The sequence below is a fragment of the Vicia villosa genome, linkage group LG2 (genome assembly GCF_029867415.1).
Source record: "Vicia villosa cultivar HV-30 ecotype Madison, WI linkage group LG2, Vvil1.0, whole genome shotgun sequence".
Classification (NCBI taxonomy): domain Eukaryota; kingdom Viridiplantae; phylum Streptophyta; class Magnoliopsida; order Fabales; family Fabaceae; genus Vicia; species Vicia villosa.
This window is the reverse complement of record NC_081181.1, coordinates 179,193,745-179,215,738: the sequence shown is the minus strand read 5'-3', so window position 1 is coordinate 179,215,738 and position 21,994 is coordinate 179,193,745. Positions and strand designations below refer to the sequence as shown.

Here is a 21,994-nt window from a genome sequence, read left to right as displayed (position 1 = left end):
GACAGGGGGGAGAGAAGAGTAAATATTAATGGATGAGATTATAGCAGAACAGAAGCAAGAGACAATGCACAGGAGAGGAGAGGATTCAAATATACCTTTTTCCCTGCAAATGGAAATTATATCAAAAGTTATAGTAAAAAAGGTAATTAGCACACAAGTTTGAATGCTAGGATAATGAGCTTATGTACCTTCCCTTCAATCTGTACAATATAAATAATCCTCTTTCAAGCTGGTGACAGAGGAAAGTCACATGATATAACCTTCCCTCTTAAAATCTTAGCTAAATTAATTGTCATACTTAATCCAATCTCTTGTAAATATTATTATCAAGGTTAATTGCACTTTTCCAAATTAAATGCATCAACATGTAAAATTCACAATATTATTAAAACTTTTAGCCTATTTGACTTTATAAGTACAAAGTGCAAGCGATATGGATTCTATGAACGCAAAACTAAGGTCACCAAGTTGTAGTTTAAAGTAACTAAAGAACTACGTATTAAAACTGGATAAAAGTAATCCATATTCTGCAACTTTTAACTCCTAATTTGACATAATATTGGAAAGCTCCCTACTTCACATATTTAGATATATTCCCATTACATTCTCATCTTATCAAAATGGAACTTCAAATGGACTGTTACATGATTTTTCTTTTCATAAGTTTTAATCTCATAGTCAAGTGGAATCCAAAACTAATGAAATAACTTGAAGAACACCAACGATCACTATCAGACCTCAAAAATTGTAATCTACTTTTTTTATTATACTATGACAATACAATTTAATTCAACCAAGGTTTTATCTATAGATATAATCTCTACTTTCTATCATCATTGCCACCAACTCACTACATATTACATTTATCACACTTTAAAGAAATCAATTTTTAGTTTGTTCAGTGGTGATTAGTATTGAAATTGAAAGGGAGGACACAGTTTGATTCCCGCAACTGTGATCGGGAGGAGACTGAAACCACTTGATGCTAGAATTGTCCCTCGAACGTGATTAGTCGGTCCAATGGGCCGCATACTGATGGTGAAAAAAAATGTTATTGCGTCAATAAACTTAGTTACTACTTTTATCTAACACTCATAACTCATTGATGATCTGTATGGTGAAGATCGCACATACCATCATATAATACTAGGAAAAATCTCACATAACATAACATATAAAAGTGTCGTAATTTGAGTTCTGTAACTCTGCTTGACGCGCCGTTTAAAATGTTTGGAAGCTAACACTCCGAGCTATAACATGACAGTCATAAGTGAGATGTTTGGATATTATTTCTATGCTTGTTGAGTTGACGAAGTTGTTGGTTTATATGTTCAGTTTGTGAATTGTTGCCTTATTGTAATAAGGTCATGTCATAATAATGTTGCCACGTTATTGTTGTGATGTTGAGTTGCTGAAGTTGATGTTTTCGTTAGTAGTGGTAATATTTGTAAATGTTGTTATGTTAATATTGTTATAATGATGTTAATGAGATGAATTATGTTGATGATGTTTTGTTGATGTTCGCATGCACGATTTGGAGTAGACCCATGTGTGTGTTTTGATGTTGTTATTGCATGTGGTGAATCACGCATCCATGTTGTCGGAACTTGGGTTTTAATTATGTTGTGGCCTCAATCCTATGATAGCGGATCAAGTGCGAGTGGCTAACTCCTATTGTGGGGGATTAGTGAAGCGTTACATATGATGATGATAACAATTTAGTGTGCTCTAATTACAAGAGGGAATCAATCATATGGTGGGGATCATGGAGTGAAATGAACCTGTGTGTTCATAACTTGGTACCATGTGCATGTTAAGTCAGTACATAATGTGAAGTTACACCCATAGCGTGAAGTTAGGTATGTTAAAGCTTATCGGTGGTATTTTGGAATAGATCAGAGAAAGCCAGAAGATCAATTTGAAATTGGTTGATTGTTTGGCTTTAATTAATTAAGGCTAAAGTGGTGATTTTAAGATTGATGATAATGGTGTTATAAAATTCCGTGATAAAATCTGTGTTCCATTGTTCCTGATGTGTCTGAACTAGGGGTGGCAAACGGGCATGCCCGTCCCGTTTAGGCCCACTCCGCAAAAGCCCGTGAAAAAACAGGCGGGGCGGGGCAGACATATTTGATTGTGCGAGTCTAAAAACTTGTCCCGCCCCGTAAAAAATAAGGGCGGGGCGGGAAAGCACGCGGGCATTGAATCTTTTAGACCTAAAAATAGTAAGTGGAAGCTAGTTGTGAACACATTATTTAGTTATCGTTCTTGTAGTGCTTTATGCTCTGATCATGTAACATTGGGTTGGGGTTGACGTTTGAATTTCCTAACTATTATATTCTTTACTTTGGGAGCAATTTATTGAGCTATGTTTAAGATCTTTTGAGTTGGATGTTGACAATAGTGTTATTGAGGTTATTAAAGTTGGAGTTTAAGACTTAAAGTATGTTTTTTTTTTTTATATTAAAAATTAAATGATGATGATTTTGGTGCAAATTTTTTAAATGAGAATAGATGTCGTATAAAAATTATAAATGTGTATGTTCTGAAAGGTGAATGAATATTGATATGTGTAACCCGTGTTATGGAGCAGTATTAACTATATTTTTATGAAGTGTGATACCATTGTATGGTTGTTTTTAATTAATTTATTCATAAATTATAGGGTTAATAGTACTTCACCTCCCTGTAATGTTAGCGAATTTTGCTTTTCCCCCCTCCCTACCTTTTGGCAACGGTTTTTTCAAAAAAACCGTTGCCAAAACCTGCCTTTGGCAACGGTAGGGGGTAAACCGAAACACGCTCATATTACAGGGGGTAAAGTACTATTAACCCTAAATTATACGTAGGGTTTAGAAGAGTTTTACAACTATCCCACTAGAGTTGTTTTTGTTCCTAACTTTCTCTAGACCCCTTTCTTTTAATGATGACAACGCAATAAAGGTGGCGAGTTAACTTGATGATTTGACTAAGAGAAATTAAGATAACAAGTTGACTCTATCCTTTATAAATAGTAGAAACATTGTGTTTCATCATGTCCAGCGTCTTCAAAGTTTAATAGCCAGACCTTTCGTTGGGGTAACGTACAACAATATTCCATTGTTGAAAACAAAGAGGACGACAACTTTTTAGGGAAAATGTTTCTCCCCGTGTTGTTTTAGTATAACCAACCGATTCAACTTTCCAACGTTACTCGATGTAAACATTCTCTCAAACAACTGCTGACACGTGGGTCATCTTTATTGAAATCACATCTACTAAAACCCCACAAACCACATCTCATATAATTTGTTTTAAGTCCTATTTTTCTACCTACTAGATCGCCATTTTCTAAAACAACTGCTCACACGTGTGTCATCTTCTATGAAATCGTAACTGTTAAAACCCCACAAAACATACCCTACTTGGTCATAATCCACAACAACCTCACAACTCACCATCTCCTTCATCACAGACTCGCAAAGTTACAACTCAACCTCGACAAACCTTAATACACTGAAACCACTATTTATATTTTTTGCAAACACAACAGAGTTACACACGAGAGATCCGTAAAGGACGAGACTAACTTGTCCTTGATTCCACTATGGTAATGGTCAATTAATTCATAGTCTAAAAATGCCATTTTAATTAATAAATTATTATAGTTTATGGAAAATGATTAATTCCTAGTCTTGAGCCACTAATTCATTTCTTTAGCTTTATTGGCGTTGCAAATTTGCTTTAACTTTATCTAAGTGTTACAAATTTACATTTAAACCATGCATATATAAATAACAAGATACGGTTATGAGGTAAGGAAAATAAATTTAAAACCTATGAAATAACATAAACATATTTTTTCAACTCCTAACCTTTGTATGAAGAAATTGTTCTTCAAGAAAATAGGGTTATCAGAATTTAATGGCGGGAGAACTTAAAGACCGGTAGTAGCGTCAGGTAAATTGAACTTGAGGACTAGGTCACTTTTTTCGATCTCAAGGTGGGTGTCAATTGTACTAGCTAAAATATAATAGAGAGTGAGAGCATGCTTGCTTAAGGTTGCAAGAGACTCAATATGCACTATTTTTCGAAGAATTTCCATATGCCTTTCTAGTTATGATAAATGAGTATATGTCGAAAAACCTCTAAGGCTTGGAGTAGAGGACTAGAATGCAATTTCCTATCTTTTCGACTAATAGTGTGTGGGCGTTGGAAGACTCGCCTCTTCCACCGATCATGGAGAAACAATTTTCCTCTTTGAATCATTCTTCCAACCGATTAATATTTGGACACATCAACAATAACACATAATGAGTGGATGGATTGACTTAGGCGGCCCAAACCCAATTGAGCGACCTATCTGGGGGACCTTAATCCCTGGAGGATTTAAGATGCCACCCCCAAAATTATATTTGGCTTTCCCCTATTTTTTCCTAATACCAAAAATATCCCTTCTAAAATAAAGAACTACATTTCCAAACTTAATTTTTGGTACCATTGAAAATTTCCGGTATGTCACAAATATTTCTGAAAATTTCAAAATGTACCATTTTGTGCCAAAAATTTAGTTCATTTGAAATTTCCGGAATTTTTTTAAAAAAATTTGAACTATCAGAAATTTCGGTAAGATGTACCGTATTTTTTGCAATTTCCCTGAAATTCAGAAATTCTATCGGAAATGAAATTTCTGGTAATCCACTAGATTTTTTCAAACAATTTTTGGTATACACGTAAAATTTCTGGTATTCTACTTACTATTTTCAAAAAAAAATTGGTATTACCCAATTTTTTTGAAATTTGCGGTTTAGAAACGTGAATTTGTGAAGATGGTGGAAAATTTAAGCAGAGTTATAATAGTCTTTTCATTTAAGGGCGACCTAGCCCAATGTTAAGACAATTGACTTGTGTTGTATAAAATAAATGTGAAATTAATTAGTTTTAGTTACAATAGAAAAACAACCATAATTTTTTTTATCATGCTTCAACTTTATTTCATATCAAAGAAATAATCGGAGTTGGTGACTCTGGCAACCGGTAAACCGCACTCCACTCCACTATATCCCTCCTCCCACCCCACCCACCCTATCCCTGCTCCCTCCGTTTAACGACATTCTTAAGTCACAAAATTATATAATTAAGCATTTCGTAAAAAAGGGTTATTGAAAATTGAAATAAAACAAAGAAGAAAAGTGGTGAGGGAGAACCTTGAAGATGTCCTTGACATAGGTAGTGGAAATTTTGGATCTAAAACCTTCGTCCCAAATACGAGCTTCATGTGGAGAAACATTGGATTCAAGAACCGAAGACAATGATTTTGTGGTTGATGAAGAACGAACTAAATTCATTTCAAAGGTTTCCATTGGTAAATTCTTAGAGGTTGTGGTTAACGTGATGGTTGAAACCAGATTTGTTACATTTTAAAACATTCAGTTGAAGAAGATGAATAGAAATAGAGAGAAAGAAGAAGATATCTTGAAGAGAAAAGAAGTCTAAGACAGAGAAAACAGAAGAAGGTAGCAACTGTTAGGGTTTTAGAGCAGGGAGAAGAGAGAGAGGAAAATATATGTTAATAGAGAAGGCCAATAAAGCCACAAAGATAACTGTTTAAAAAAAAATTAAAGCCACATAGAAAAAAATAAATCCAACTAGATTGTCAAGTAGGTAAGAATTAACATTTTTTTTTACAAAGTTTAACGGAAAAGACCAATTAGGCTAACAAAATCATTTTTAAGGGACTAACATGCAACACTTTTTAGATAAGAGACTAAAGTGAAACATTAAATTAAGTTAAGTGACTAAAAGAAGCATTAAACCTTAATCTTTTAATACTAACCATCATGTTATTTTCTTGTTAGTTGTTTATTTCCTTCATTTTTGTCTTTAAAAGATGAAATGGCTTGTTAACTCAATTTTGGTAGAAAAACACATTTTTCTTGTTCATGTTAAAGCTTGTTTTTTTAGAAACCCATTTGAAATTGAAACTTGAAAGTTCCCACGTTTTGTAAGAGAAAACAACAACATATTCTTGAATCCAACAAGTTATAGTCTTTCTTTCTTGTTTCATTCATCTTCTAAAATAAAAGGCAAAAGAGTTAATGATTGAGAGATAGATAGATTGTGTTGCATTAAAACTAGAGGAAAAATAAGTTGTAGCTATTTGTAAAAAGAGAAAACGTCAATTGACATTAGTTTGTATAGAAAAGATATGCATTTGCGGATGTGTGGTGGTTATTGTAATATTAGATTTATGATATTTTGAAGCATAATTTTCATCATAAATAATGCAGTTTAGTTGGTAGTTTGTACCGACCATAATATAAGGGCTAGGGATTCGAATTCCTTTGACTCCCCAGGTTTAATTTTGGAAAATCTTTCTAAGCTTTTTAAAAATAGGGTTAATAGCCATTTACCATTTGATTTTTCCCCCTTAAAAAAAATTTGTGATTCCCCTGAAGAAACCCAGATTCCAAATTGCATTCCCCTATGCTGACTTGGCCATGGAATCTTCACACTTGGCCTGCCAAGTGACATTTTTAATTTTTTTAAATCCACGTCATTTTTTAAAATAGTTTTTTTATATATTATATATATTTTTTACGTTTTTTATTTTTGTTTACGTTTTTTAAATTAATTTTATATATTTTTGTTTTTCATATCAAAGATATACTATTTTTTAATAATTAAAATAATATATTTGAGCCTAAGCCCATTTTGGTTTCAAGAGCAACCCAAATCTTTCAGACTGTATTTAATTCATTAGTCCATGTGTGTTATTGGTTTATAAACACTATTTTTATTTCCATTGCAACCGATGTGGGACTATACTCTATTACCTTGCACTATTTCTCACACCCTCAATTTTTATATACAAGCTGGCATGCACATATTCTCTGGCTGACAGTGTGAGATCTTCTTCTGAGAGGTTTGAAGGTGAAGCCAATGAAACAGAAAGTGGAAAACCGAAGTTGAAAGCTTTGCATTGGGATAAAGTTCGAGCTACTTCAGACCGTGCTACTGTGTGGGACCAAATAAAATCAAGTTCATTTCCGTGAGTATATTTACTCCATATTAGTACCCAGTTATTTGTAATAAAGCTTAAAGCTAAAACATATATAGCTCACATTGTATTCTTTACTACAACTACTACTTCTACGAGAATCTAACTGTCACTGTCAACGACAAGGGGCAAAAGTAACAACCCTATTACTAATTATTAACCTACTTTAATATAGAGATTAATGTTAATTTTTGTTGGTTCTCTAATGAAGTTAAGGAGGTATTTAAATCTGCAAGTAAACCCCAATGCAAATTTTCCCATGTTCCCCACCATTCTAGGATGGTACTGAGGAAACTGAAGTCAGGGCCGTATGTCATAATAGTGTTAACATATTTATATCACTGCACCAAATATATTGTACACACAACTGCACATGCGGGTACCGTGTTTAGTTTATTTTTTTATCACATTGTACAAGAATCTTCTGATTCCATATTCCAAGCATTCTGCGAATGTGTTGGTGACCTTGAGATGGGAAAGGTAGACAAACATTATAAATTTACAATTACTCCATATTAAAAATGCAAGCATGGCTCAACAACATGAAAACAAAAAGTCTTCATCACATTGCATGTGTAATGAAGTATGGTAATGTCCACGTGCATCATTATGTTATTTAAAGGGAGGTGTAAATCTAGGTGAAACAAGCTCCAGCGACAATCATGACTGTTGTTGGTATCTTAGCAGAGTGTTATGGTGAATTACAGGAGGAAGTTATGGTGTAAGCTGGAGTGTAAGCTATAGTGGAGTGTAAGCTGGAGTGTGTTGTTTTTAGTCCCACATCCATTGTTGCACTAGAAACATAAGTGTTTATAAAACAAAGAAACCAATGGGCTTATAAATTAAAAGCATGATGAGAGTACACAAAGTAAAAGCCCAAATGTTAAAAAAAAAAGTTTTTGTTTAATTAAAAAAAGGTAAATTTTTTTTTTGATATTTTAAAAAATAATTTTTAAAAAATATTAATAGAAATAATTTTAAAAAACCTAAACAAAAATAAAAAACGTAAAAAATATATATAATATATAAAAAACTATTTAAAAAAATGACGTAGATTTAAAAAAAAATTAAAAAGGCCACGACAGACCACGAAAGGCAAAAATAAATTATTTAAACTTTGTGTTTTTTTTTTTTAAATATAATAAATTGTTCAATTTTATTTTTCATATCAAGAAAATAATCGAAGTTGGTGTGGTGACCCTGGCAACCGGCAAACCGCACTCCACTCCATCCCACCCCAACACTGCTCCCTCCTTTTAACGGCATTCTCGAGCCACAAAGAAAGAGTAACACATAAACGTGCGACCTCTCTTCTTGCAGATTTGCGATTCCACTGTTGAGCCCTAGCCACACTCAACCACTGTTCCCTCTGCTCCGGTCGCCGTCGGAGATTCACTGTTTCAACAGTTTACCGTCTTGTAAGTTCACTTTATCAAGCCGAGAGTTAGAAATAGGGATTTATTGGTTAAATAATGTAATTAAGCATTTCGTATATCACTTGTTTGTTGAAATGTCTTAACGAATTTCGCTCATATTTTGATATAGACAAGGCGGAAAGAAAGAGAGACGTCAACATGGGAACATCAGTGCAAGTAACACCACTTTGTGGAGTGTACAATGAAAACCCTCTCTCTTACTTGGTTTCCATTGATGGCTTCAACTTCCTTATTGACTGTGGTTGGAATGACCACTTTGACCCTAACATCCTTAAACCCCTTTCCAGGTTACTTTCTTTATTCTTTTCCCTCAAATAGGGATTATAAACGAGTTAATGAGAAAGAAATTGATGTTTGATTTGATATATATGTTTGTATTTTTATTGGTTTTGATTTCTTATTGAGGTTCTGTGGCTAACATGTAGGGTAGCATCAACTATAGATGCCGTTTTACTTTCACATCCGGACACACTCCACCTTGGTGCCTTACCCTATGCCATGAAGAAGTTTGGACTCTCTGCTCCTGTTTATTCAACTGAGCCTGTTTATAGAATGGGACTTCTCACTATGTATGACCAGTTCCTCTCAAGAAAGGTGAAATTTCTGGTTTGTTTTCCTGGTATCCTTGTCTGTAAGCTTGCACATTTAGAATTTTGAAAAATGTACTTATTCAGCGAAGTGGTTTGACTGATATATCTAATTCTCTAGCAGCAAGTATCGGAAGTTGAGCATTTCACTCTAGATGATATTGATTCTGCTTTCCAAAGTGTAACAAGGCTAACTTACTCTCAGAATCATCACCTCTCTGGTAAGCATTCGAACGTGATAGACGGTGTTATACATTTGTTTCACTCTTTTTCCCCTAAAATATCGTTCCCCCCTCTGTGTACAAATATACATTACTTTCTGAAGCCTTGATCCCGATAAATTTGTCATAATTAAGCTCTCTATTTATGCTTTCTTTTCCTGAAAATCATTAGGAAATCCATTGCTACCTTGGATATCTCATAGGTTAGTCGCGTAGGAAAACGATTATTAGGGAGACCAAGTTAAAAAGGGTTCTTGGTCCCATGTAGATAGTTTTAGAGGGTTAATTTTCCAAAATTGAAGCCATACGAGGTAGCTTCCTAGAGTATCAATATTGAAGGGGTTATTTACCATGCCACATAATGGAAAAATATTTTTTCCCTTCATCATTAGTGTTAGGGCCCTAAATGGATACAACTTTACACATCATCTATGTTTTGTGCCTAGAAATATTTGTGTAAGCATTGGATTTTTTTATCACGGCTAGAAAGAATGATTAAATTTGAAAATCACTTTATTTATACAGACTTGAATTTAATTTGTATTTGGAGCTTTGTAATAAATGTTATAAATATATGAATCCACTAATTCAAAGTATCTTGCTAGTTTAATACTTTAAATCCAGAACACAATTATTACATTTTTGCATATAGTTTGTGTTATATAAACAATTTCCTCTATATGTAATACACCCTCTGGTCTTATTTATAAGAAAAAAGTTTATTTTTTAGATTCATTGAATAAGCAATCTATATAGACCAAATACATTGGTTATTCCATGAATCCAAAAAGTATACTTTTTCTTATAATAGAACCAGAGAGGGAAGATTTATCAATGCCATAAAAGTTAGAATAATATAAATGTATAACATGATTGCTTTTTTGAAAGTAAGTTATGCATTGTCAGTGCGTAAAAAACTTATGGGAAAATGTTGTTGAATTTTTATGAAATAGGGACTAATGTTGCTTTGGTCTTTTCCGATTCTTTTGATATGCTTCCATTCCACCTTGTTGAACAATTTCTAAATAGCCCCCGTTACTTTATGTGTTTGTTACCTTCAATGGCATTTTAACCACTACTAGGCAAGGGAGAGGGAATTGTGATTGCACCACATGTTGCTGGACATCTTTTGGGAGGCACGATATGGAAAATTACAAAGGATGGTGAAGACGTCATATATGCTGTTGATTTCAATCACAGGAAAGAAAGGTAAGCCTTAACTTAAGTAGTCCAAATTTGATCTTATATATTCTTGGCAAACTGAAAGGAAGCTACTTATCAATCTAATTTTCATTAGGCATTTGAATGGAACTGTTCTAGGTTCTTTTGTGCGGCCAGCTGTTCTAATAACCGATGCTTATAATGCTTTGAACAATCAGCCTTACAGGCGTCAAAAGGACAAAGAATTTGGAGGTAATTAACTTTTAAATCATGTAAGTGTAGCTCTGTGACAGAACAGAACTAAGATGGACTTTTTCATTTTTTGGTTTCTCAAATTACTGTTAAGAACATTAAAAAACATGGGCATGCATGGCCCTGAAAAAACTTGATCACGAAACGGGAAAACTGTCTTGACTATGTGTATTTTTCTTTCTTTTCTGATCATATATCTTATTGGTTATTTAGATGTCTTAAAGAAGACTCTAAGGGCAGGTGGAAATGTATTACTACCTGTTGACACTGCTGGACGAATATTGGAACTTGTTCTGATGTTGGAGTCGGTCAGTACAAGAAAATAATTCTGCATTTATTCTTTCTTTCTACTGTTTTTTTCCCGAATGTACGTGTGTGGGTTGACATCAGATCTTGGTGTTTGCAGTATTGGGCGGATGAGAACTTGAACTATCCTATATACTTTCTTACATATGTTGCATCCAGCACTATTGATTATGTGAAGAGTTTCCTTGAGTGGATGAGTGATTCTATAGCAAAGTCTTTTGAACAAACTCGTGAAAATATATTTCTTTTGAAGTAAGTGGCGTCTTCCTTAACTTATATTGAGAGCAAGATATTCATATTTCAATTCTTGGGAATGCTACCTTTCCTCCTTATTACCTGGCATTTCAAACTTGCAATTGCTATTAGTTTCTTGTTTCTGTTCAGTCATGGGTGAAAAATGAGCTTTAATAACCTGCAGGCTGGGACACAGAGGATCTTTCGTACTTATTTATCAAACAAGTAGTTAATCTCCTCATATTTTAGTTACTATATTTATCTCGTGTTTAAAATAAACTGCAATGTATACCTGCAGAAATATCACACTTCTGGTTAACAAGGCTGACCTTGACAATGCTCCTGAAGGTCCAAAGGTTGAATAATTTGTATGCTTATTTTTTTCATCAGACCTCCTGCCTTGGTGATTCTGATTCATGTATATTGTATAGGTTGTTCTTGCATCCATGGCAAGTTTGGAAGCAGGTTTTTCACATGATATATTTGTTGATTGGGGAAATGATGTCAATAATCTTGTGCTTTTTACTGAAAGAGGCCAGGTATACTATACTCTTTAGAATTTTTTTTTTCATGTATCTATGTGTTTTAGTATTCTTGTGATAGAATTTCATTGGAAAAACTCCTACCCTAGTTTAAGGGAACCCAAAGGGCAGGGAAGCAAGAGTGCTTACAATAAAATACTCTAGAGTTAGGGACTACTCAACTAAATAAACTACTAACTCCCTATACATTTGGCCCCACTGTGTTGCTCACGTGGTTGAGGCCTTGAGCTGGGACATCCGGAAGAGTTTGAGTAGCAGGTCCAAAGTTCAAACTCTGGCTACTAACATAACATACTAACAACTCCCAATAATGCTCTCATCTGAATCTAAGAACACATATTTTCAATCACTCGCTCGCTCAAATCCTTCTTATTTCCCATATTCTTCATTTTTATTATCTGTGTTTTGATTTTTGACTTTTAGTATACTGTATCTTTTATCCCAGTGGCCCTGATTAATATTTCAATTCTTTTTATGAAAGAAATGCTTTATATTTATGCAAATGATGCTTGAGAGTTTTGTTTAATTTTTTCCGGGCAGTGAGAACGGAAAAAGGATCAATAGGTTGCCACTTATTTTTGTTTGTGATGTATTTTCTTTAAAGGATGAATTTTGATACATTGTGAAGTATAGACAAATCATGTTTTGTATAATTTTTTAAGGTAGATACAATAAAATATTTTTAGTGATCCAACAATTATTATTCATTGACAATGTAAAAGATATTTACAATGTCAATGCATATTTCAATTAAATCATTTCTCCAGTGATCCAACAATTTTTATGTTTCAACTGTTCCTCAAATGTTCCAATGCATAGTTTGGCACGCTAGCTCGGATGCTTCAGGCCGACCCACCTCCAAAAGCTGTCAAAGTCACTGTGTCAGAACGGGTTCCTTTGGTTGGTGAAGAGCTAATTGAATATGAGGAAAAGCAAAACCAAATAAAGAAAGAAAAAGCTTTAAAAGCCAGTCTTATAAAAGAGGAAGAGTTGAAAGCCTCTCAAGGGGCCGATAATAATACTACTGATCCTATGGTCATTGATACCGGCAATAATCAACCGTCGCCAGAAGGTATGAATTATATAAATTAAAGTATGTTGGAGCTAATCTTCAGAAGTGTTTCCCTTATCTTGTTTTGCTTTAACTACAAGATATGACCATTTTTTGGGTTAGGAATCAGGATCCCATCTGAGAAATGTGGGCCAAATGGGCTGTTAGCACAGTAGCAAACCCCTAGTCCAGTACCCATCAGGTTTATGCTAAAACTAGAAGGTATAGGAAAGATCAGAGTGTGTTTGCTGGGACTATCCACATGGCAGAGAGTGTGAGAGAAGTCACATTAATGGAGTTATATAGGGACTGGAGTAGAGAGGAATAGTATCTTTGGAACATGATTTGGGTTAGATATGGATAAAGAATATTGTTCAGTGTAGGAACTTGGCTCTGCGGGAATTAGGATATTCATCCTTTTGCAAGTTATCTTTCACTTTCAGAAATAATACACTCTTTTATTTTCATTTTTGATATATTTTTCTTTGATTTACTGCTTGTTTTCATGTTATGCATTCACTTAGGCATTTAGAATCATCCGCATGTGTTTCCTCTTATGATGATCATTTTTTGTTTTAACTGCCATTCTGGCTCATGTATATTTGAAAATATTCTACTATTATTAGCTGAATCTATTTATCTTCAACTGGTTTTAAGTCTTGAAAAGTGCCACTTTTTCTGAGTGCCAGAACAACTGAATTAATAACTTCATCTATTCCCTTGTGTTACAAAACAAAACAACCACTTAAATCTATTAATTAAACTGCTTCTATTTTTGAGATTCCAAATTTCTGAAACAATTATTTTATGAACCTGCTAATGTAATATAATAATGTGTTGAGAGTCCCACACCAGATAATATATGGTCTGAATATATGTTTATAACACTTATAATTTATAAGTGGGGGTAATCCCTACCTTACAAGCCAGTTTTGTAAGGTTGTGTTAGGTCCAACACAATTCTAAGATGGTATCAGAGCCCGTTTCAAGATCCTTGGGCTGCCTGTTATTAGGTTTCCACTTTGGGACCAACCATCATTTATATCCATGCACCAAGCCCAATAATGCTGGGTGTGAGGGGGTGTGCTAATATTCCCACATCGGACAATATATGACCTGCATATATGTCTATAAGTGGGCGAAATTCTCACCTTACAAGCCGGTTTTGTAATGTTGTGTTAGACCCAACCATAATTCTAAGACAGTGCAATTTGTGTACTATATTCATGTTATATATATAATGCATCTCCCAAAAATGCTTTGAATTTTATTTATTTATTTTACACAAATCCCTTAAGTTGTTTAATTTACGCCTGCAGTGGCGGTTGCAAAAAATGGAGGATATAGAGATGTATTTATTGATGGATTTGTCCCTCCAACCAGTGTTGCCCCAATGTTTCCCTGTTATGAGAATGCATCAGAATGGGATGATTTTGGTGAAGTCATAAATCCAGATGATTATGTAATTAAGGAGGAAGACATGGATCAGACGGCAAACAATGTAAGTCTCCTTTTAAAAATATAAACCTTATGACCTCCTAGTTTCAATATAAATGTCTATTTTCCCATTAAATATAGCAGTCGTGTTTATATCATTTTTCTGTTCTGAGTTATCACATTTCAATAGATGGAATGTATGAATTTATTTATCATGTAAAGACTTTTCAAACACAGTGGTTACTAACATAAAAAAAAGGCTTGGTGCATAAAACTTCCACCTTACAGGGTCCAAGGAAGAGTAGAGTCCATTATGACTCACTAGTCTATAGCAGACAATCTTATAAAGGTTAATGGCATCATTGGATCAAAAAGGAGGAGGAAATCTTATAATGGATAAGATATGATACATTCTATCTTTATGGAAAAGCTAGTCTTCAACTGTTTTTTCCATGACTTTTATATAGAATATGAGACATTTGTTTTCTAACCATACAAATATTTACTGTGATCCAAGTTTTCTTATTGGTGACTGGAAACTTTTGCTGGTATTTGAATTTCAACCCTATTTTATGAATAATAATTGTTTATCATTTATATACTTTTTCTATTAGTTAGGTGGTGATATAAATGGAAAACTAGATGAAGGTGCTGCAAGTTTGATATTTGATACAAAGCCGTCAAAAGTTATAGCTCATGAAAGAACTGTAAGCTTCAGTATCTTTTTCTTAAATTTTTATGTTTCCTGTTCTTAACTTTAGGTAATTGCATTTGAATTTTTTACTGTTGTATTCTGAAATTGATTGGATGAATGAAGTTGAGTCATTTTCAACCGTCTTTTCCATTTTTCTCCCCGTTTTTGGTATTTTACAAAAGATACTATTATGTCTGTTTTTTCTGACATTTGTATTAGTTCTGCAACTGATTTTTTCCCAAACCATTTATTTGCTCCTTAGTTAGATTATGGTCTCAAATGAAAGTTTATCTTACAATAGGTTACAGAGTTAGTACAATATTCATGATTTATCTGAATTCTAATAGTGTATCAAAGTCTATCGTAGATGTATTGGGTCACCCGCTACCATGCCGCTTGGGTCAACCTCTAGATATCCAGTCAAGTCTTGTGCGTGAGAGGGGTGTTGAGAGTCCCACATTAGATGAGATATGACCTACAAATATGTTTATAAATGGGAGATATCCCTCAACCTAATAAGTCGGATTTGTAGGGTCGACCCAAATTCTAAGATGTATTTAAATTTCAAATTGCAAAACACATTAGACCGAATGTATTATTATAGGGCCATGAAGCTTGTTTTGATTGTGAATTTGCTCTTGCATTTCTTGTATTTATAATGTTGAAGAGTCCCACATTGAATAGGATATGGTCTCAATATATGTCTGTAAGTGGGAGCAATTCTCACCTTACAAGTCGGTTTTGTAAAGTTGAGTTAGATCCAACCACAATTCTTTAGATGATATCCCTATCCAAAATTCGTTGGGCCACCTGCTATCTGGTTTCTGCTATCAGACCGCCTACCATTTATATCCTCGCTTCAGACGTCCAGTCTTGGGCGTGAGAGGGTGTGTTGAAGAGTCTCACATTGAAAAGGATATGATTTCAATATATGTTTATAAGTGGGAACATTTCTCATCTCACAAGTCAGTTTTGTAAGATCAAGTTAGGCCGATCACAATTTTTAAGTTATAATAATTTAAGCATTTACTACTCTACTTCTATGAATCTTAAATGTGCCACTTATGATGGTGTTTGCTAAGATATGATTACTTATATGAGTTAATCCCAACCTCAATTCTTAAGATAATAACTTTGTTGTTGTCCAGGTCCAAGTCAGGTGTTCGCTGGTTTACATGGATTTTGAAGGTCGTTCAGATGGAAGATCAATAAAGAACATTCTCTCCCATGTGGCTCCTCTTAAGCTGGTATGGATAAACTCAGATAACAGGAGTACATCATAAATATTCTATGAAGTACTTGTATTTGGGAAATAGAGTAAAACTCATAGGTTGCCATATCCATATGATATTGAAAATAGCTTATTTTGATTTTTAATTGATATGCAAAAAAGTGCTGTTAGTCACGAATTGAGGTAAATAGTAGTTTGTTAAAAAATTCCTCCTCTACACTACGATTCTTCAATGGTACCATAACACTATTTTTTACTACACTTTGTACTAAATCACGTATCACAGAACAATAGCAGTTTGTTAAAATCCCACTACCATATAGCCGCTATTCGACAACACTAGTGCAATATTTCAGTTGAAGAATATTTTGACCACTTGGATACACTTTTCAGTAGGGGAAAGTACTTAGGAATTTAGCTAACTGGGGTTGTGATTTATAAAGGCACTGTAATTAAAAAATATGCAAGATTGTAGGTCCTACTTGAAGTATAGAGCTGTATTCATATTCGCGCTATTTGATTACTATGGGTTTATATGTTGTCAAAAGCTTAAGTTGTGACAAGCATGCACACTATTGATAACTATGCACATAACTCTTTGTTTGTCTGCTTGTATCTTTTTTGAGCTGTGTTTTTTCTTCACACTTCTATGTTTGTATTTCTCCAATTTTCGCCTTGTTCCCCCATCATCGCCTTTGATCTCTGTTTACATATGGAATGTTTTCTATTCTTATCTATAAGTTCTATCAACTTTTTTATTCATTTCTAGTCACATTCCTATTAATTGTCCAGTATTTAATTTTGAGGAATATTTTTATTTTTCTCACATATAAATGTGTAGTATAAATATTTATGTTCTTCGTTATAGCATCCATCTGGATTTAGCATTTTTGGTATTGGCAGCTCCAGTCTGAACAATCTGTGTTTTGTCCTGCTAAAACGATTTATGATATATTCGTTGTATCATTTCTTTGTTTATAGTATCATGCATAATGATGAATTTCACTATTTTCCCGAAGGTTTTGGTGCATGGATCTGCTGAGGCTACAGACCATCTGAAGCAGCACTGCCTGAAGAATGTGTGTCCTCATGTTTATGCTCCCCAAATTGAAGAGACTATCGATGTGACCTCTGATTTATGTGCTTACAAGGTACAATGACATCATTTTGTTCATTTTCTGAAAAATTGTCCAATATGTGTAAATTAATCATGCTTTGCTTTTCTGATTATAGGTTCAATTATCTGAGAAGTTAATGAGTAATGTACTCTTCAAAAAGGTATTATATAGTATACATATGAACTGTTTCATTTTGTATAACTGTCTGCCATTTACAATGTTGAGTGTTGACTAACAATAACAACAACCAAACTTTATCTCGTTAGATAGGGAATTTATCATCTTGAATAATAGTAAATATAAATTCAACTGCAGTTGGGAGAATATGAAATAGCTTGGGTTGATGCCGAAGTAGGGAAGACAGAGAATGACATGCTTTCGCTTCTCCCCATTTCTGGCACACCTCGTCCGCATAAATCTGTTCTTGTTGGTGATTTGAAATTGGCAGATTTCAAGCAGTTTCTCTCTACCAAAGGCGTTCCGGTAATTCTTCAGTTTTAGACTCAATACTCACTGGTTCCTTTTTGGCCCAATTTTATCTTGGTAAATGGAGTGATTTCTACTTCATTTCCCTAGCATTGACATGCTGGTAGTTGTAGTCATGGTTATAAAATATATGAATGGGAAGAACTATTTTTTGCTTTATGAATATCTTATTGTGAATCGGAAGACACACCACTAATAAAAATGACATTTGAAAATAAAATCAAAAGACACAGCAAAAGTGCAAAACTATAGGCTGATATATTATATATGAACCTCAAAATAATTCAATTTCAAGTTATAGATCAAATGAAAAAAGAGAAGAGTCTGGCTATACAAACAAGAGGTTGGCTACACAGTTTAGGTTATGATTCATTAGAATGAATCATGCTTCATCATTGTGAATCCGGATTGATCATAATAAAACAAGATTCAAGATGAGATTCATGTGCAAAATAGATACACACTAGGTGTTCATATCTACTGAGTTCAGTTTTATATCAAATCATGTTAGAATTCATGTATTGTTAGATACTGATAACCATGGTTGTAATCCTCATTGGTGAAAATGCTGGATACCATGTCTTTTGAAACTGAACTTGACTAAAAAAAATAGTGCTACGCTGAATATTATCTACTTTATAGAAGTATGTACCATGACATGATAATTTTTGTAGGTGGAGTTTGCTGGCGGGGCTTTGCGTTGCGGTGAATACGTAACTGTTCGAAAGGTTGGGGATGCAACTCAGAAGGTAAGTTCATCTTCTGAGCATCTGTGAATTTTGCATTTTTCTTAGCATAACGACTTTTCCGAATTAAGCTGCGATTATATTCAGTTTCGCTAAAAAGATTCTGATCAATTATAACAAATTTTTATTTTTTTATTTTTAAAACAGGGTGCTGGTTCTGGTACTCAGCAAATTATTATTGAAGGTCCTCTGTGTGAAGATTACTATAAAATTCGCGATTATCTCTATTCGCAGTTTTATTTGCTTTAGATTTTGTTGTACAAGTGCATAGGCTAATCAAGAATTTCTTACCTTCCCTGCCCTATTTTGCGAAGAAGGCAGAGAATGCAAAGTGCTAGCTATGTTGATGCTTGCAAACATGGTAATTTCTGTAACCATTCTAACAAAGATTCACAGGGTTTATTATCTGCTTTGGAAGCTTTCAAATTTCAATGAAGAAATAACTCTGTATTATTCTCGGTTTGTACCTCAATATCACATCAACTATCATAACATCTGGGGGATGCAGACTTTGCAAGTGCGTGTGCTCTATTTGTATTTCTAGAAAGGAATTTAGTTGGTTTCCATTGTCCTGTGTAGGCTTCACTGTCATAATTTTAAAGGCACAAGTGTCATTTCATTTTATCTACTACATGTAGTTTTAGACACACATTGAATTGGATAGAGATATAAAAAATCTGTGTAAGGGTAATTTCTTTTCATTCTGTGATAATTTGCTTGATATCATTGAGCTGAGCAATTTTGATATTTTTTTATAGTTTTGGCATAAACATTAATGAGTGCTTTTCGGGCGTTAAGAATTTATGACTTTTAGTTGTCAATATAGCTTTTACATGTCTTCATTTTTTTTAAGGTTTAAACGCAATTTTAGTCATCTTATTTGAAAAAAAAAGTTTTGATCTTTTCATTTTAAAAACCACATTTTTGTTCTTCTGAATTCACTTCTTTGGGTTTTGGTCTCCAACTTTATTTTGAAGGCAATTTTGTTGGTGCGACAATGTTTAGTCGAACAGATTTAATACTCATGTATATTTTGTGGACAATTTTGTTGAAGTGTTATATTTTTGTCAAATCAAAGGTAAAAAATTCTAGCTTTTATAATCTGGATTCACCTAAATCAAATTCATTTCATATAGTCCAAATTTTACAATTTGGAATATTCATTGTTATGATAAACTAAAACACAAGCAAAATTAGAAATAATGTTTAGGGAGTTGTCAAGATATCAAAATTTCGAAATTTTCTCCGTTACCACAAATTTGAAGCAATAGCAAAAATGAGAAGAAAAACATAAATATTTCATTTGACTTATATAAATGTTGTAACACTACATATATGTCTATTAATCTTAAACTAACATAACATTAAAGGATGCTTCAACATCTTTTAAAATATTGCTGATCGATCTTACAATCGTCGCATCTACATTAATTAGCCCTTTGTTTCGTAAACATGAAATGTACTCTATATTGCTGTTAAATTTTCATCCGTTTTCAACTCAAACTTATTAAATTATATCTTCCCTGTTGATAATAGAGGGTAAACGATAATAGAGCTTCACAATCTTTCGATTATCTAGGTATTACATGAGTTTCTATAGTGTGGATTTCAAAGTGACAAGGCGAATGATCTTCGTAAACCTAAATTCTAGAAGGGGCTTCTCGCCGTTGAAGTAGACAAATGCAAGATACAAATATTGAGATAATATGTGGTGTTTTTGTTGACAACATGAGGGGCATCCATATTTATATAAGTTTTAAATCAACATGGACCTTATAAACTCATTCACGCCTCTGAGAATATTTTGAATATTGAAATCCATAATCACCTTTTTAATGCATATAAAATGAGGTGTGTCACAAAATTCAGGTTCACTCCTCAAAAATCATAACCTGTCACAAACAAAACTTGTTTTTTAACATAGAAAATTCAAACATAACTTATTTTTTTATATACAAATTTATGGTTCAATATTTATATATGTAATGTAAGATATACAGTAAAAATACATCAAAGCACATTAAAATGTATCTGAATTACATCATTGAAAATAACAATTCAATATTACATGAAAAAATTGAGTTACCATCTAAATATATTGTAAGATAGAAGCTAAAACACATTAAAAGATGTGTCACCACCTAAAAATTCCGCCTTTGTCTTTTGCTGATTTGATTTTCTTTCATTCTCGTTCAATTTGGTGAACTCTTCCACCCGATCCAAAAAGTTATTCGGAGAAGTTTCAGCTTCATTTGGGGAATGAGTTGTCTAGTCCATCGATGTTTGTGGTTAATCCGCTGTCGCACGCGGATCAAAAACGAGTTATTTTGAATAAAACTGTAGATAGCGACAAGTGACTCGAATATCGTCTCACAAGGATTCTTAGTTGTTACTAACCGAATGGAATTCGAATTAGGGGGGGGGTTGTTTCGTGTTCAATTATAAAAATGCAGAAAATAAGTTATTATAAAAAAAGTGATTATCTGAATAAGCTGAAACGAATCAACCCACTGTATCAACTTCCGACTTATCATTGATCCCTATAAAATTCCAATTCCCTAAACGGGTCTGATCCTATTCGACTACAAAAACTACTGACAAGCGCAATAGCAATTATACGAAGTCTGTCCCTGAATTCCGGATAAAGCAAACGGATTATAAGCTATTGTGAATTAAGCAAACACAATATGATCGAACGCGACAATGCAAAAGCTACACTAATCACGAAATTGATTCAAGAACAGACAACAATCAAATTAAAGAATTCTATCATATAAAAACAATTAAATTAAGCAAGCAATTGTAATTATAGATTGAATTCAAAGGAACAGATTAATGGAAAATTATAAAAGAACCTCAAAGCGGCATCTGATTACAGTGAATTGATCCTCGAGGTTTAGTTCTCCATTCAAGCGTACAGAGCAAAAGAGTGGAAACAAAATTGTGAATAGTAAAACATGATAAACAGTAACACGGCTGCTAGACCTATTAGGAATCAGCCAAAAAATGTTTATGACCCAACTGGGTCGAATGACAAAACCAGGCCCACTACTAAACGACCCAAAAACTGGAAATAAAATAGTGCTGCAGCTTCAAACGCAATTCTGGGAAATATAGGTTCCGATTCTGACTTTGACTCCAACATAAAAGTTGTAGCTCTTTCTCTTAGCTTTCCGGCGATTATTAGAACGCCTCAATCGGACTCCCGGAACTCCAGTTATGATCATTTCCGTGCAGACTGCTAAAGCTGAAAAATAAATACGAAAATCAAATAACAATAAAAATAATTTAAAATATAAAAACATTATAAAATACAAAAATAAGACAAGCAAACCATGGAAATGTATAAGTACAACCGTAGAGGAATGTGCATCAAAATGAACTGATCAAATTCCCCCACACTTGAACTTTTGCACTCCGAGCAAAATGAAAAACAAAACAAAGAAAGCAGAA

General features: G+C 33.6%; 1 protein-coding gene across 4 annotated transcripts; it reads left to right on the top strand.

The window, feature by feature from the left end:
* The first annotated feature begins 8,199 nt into the window (after positions 1-8,199).
* On the top strand, positions 8,200-19,267 carry LOC131653125 (cleavage and polyadenylation specificity factor subunit 2-like). Of its 4 annotated transcripts, none has more exons than XM_058923189.1 (19): positions 8,200-8,457; positions 8,590-8,762; positions 8,901-9,081; positions 9,184-9,283; positions 10,366-10,492; positions 10,581-10,696; positions 10,910-11,004; positions 11,103-11,254; positions 11,535-11,592; positions 11,668-11,775; positions 12,598-12,850; positions 14,149-14,330; positions 14,881-14,973; positions 16,109-16,207; positions 17,211-17,342; positions 17,425-17,469; positions 17,625-17,792; positions 18,470-18,544; positions 18,689-19,267. In XM_058923189.1, exons 2-19 carry the CDS (start codon positions 8,614-8,616, stop codon positions 18,788-18,790), a joined length of 2,235 nt encoding a protein of 744 aa, XP_058779172.1. In that variant the 5' UTR covers positions 8,200-8,457; positions 8,590-8,613; the 3' UTR covers positions 18,791-19,267. The 4 variants fall into 4 exon arrangements, with proteins under 4 accessions (XP_058779172.1, XP_058779174.1, XP_058779173.1 ...); XM_058923191.1 differs by having other exon boundaries at positions 8,585-8,762; positions 8,901-9,069; positions 9,187-9,283; XM_058923190.1 differs by having other exon boundaries at positions 8,585-8,762; positions 8,901-9,069.
* Positions 19,268-21,994: the final 2,727 nt, after the last annotated feature.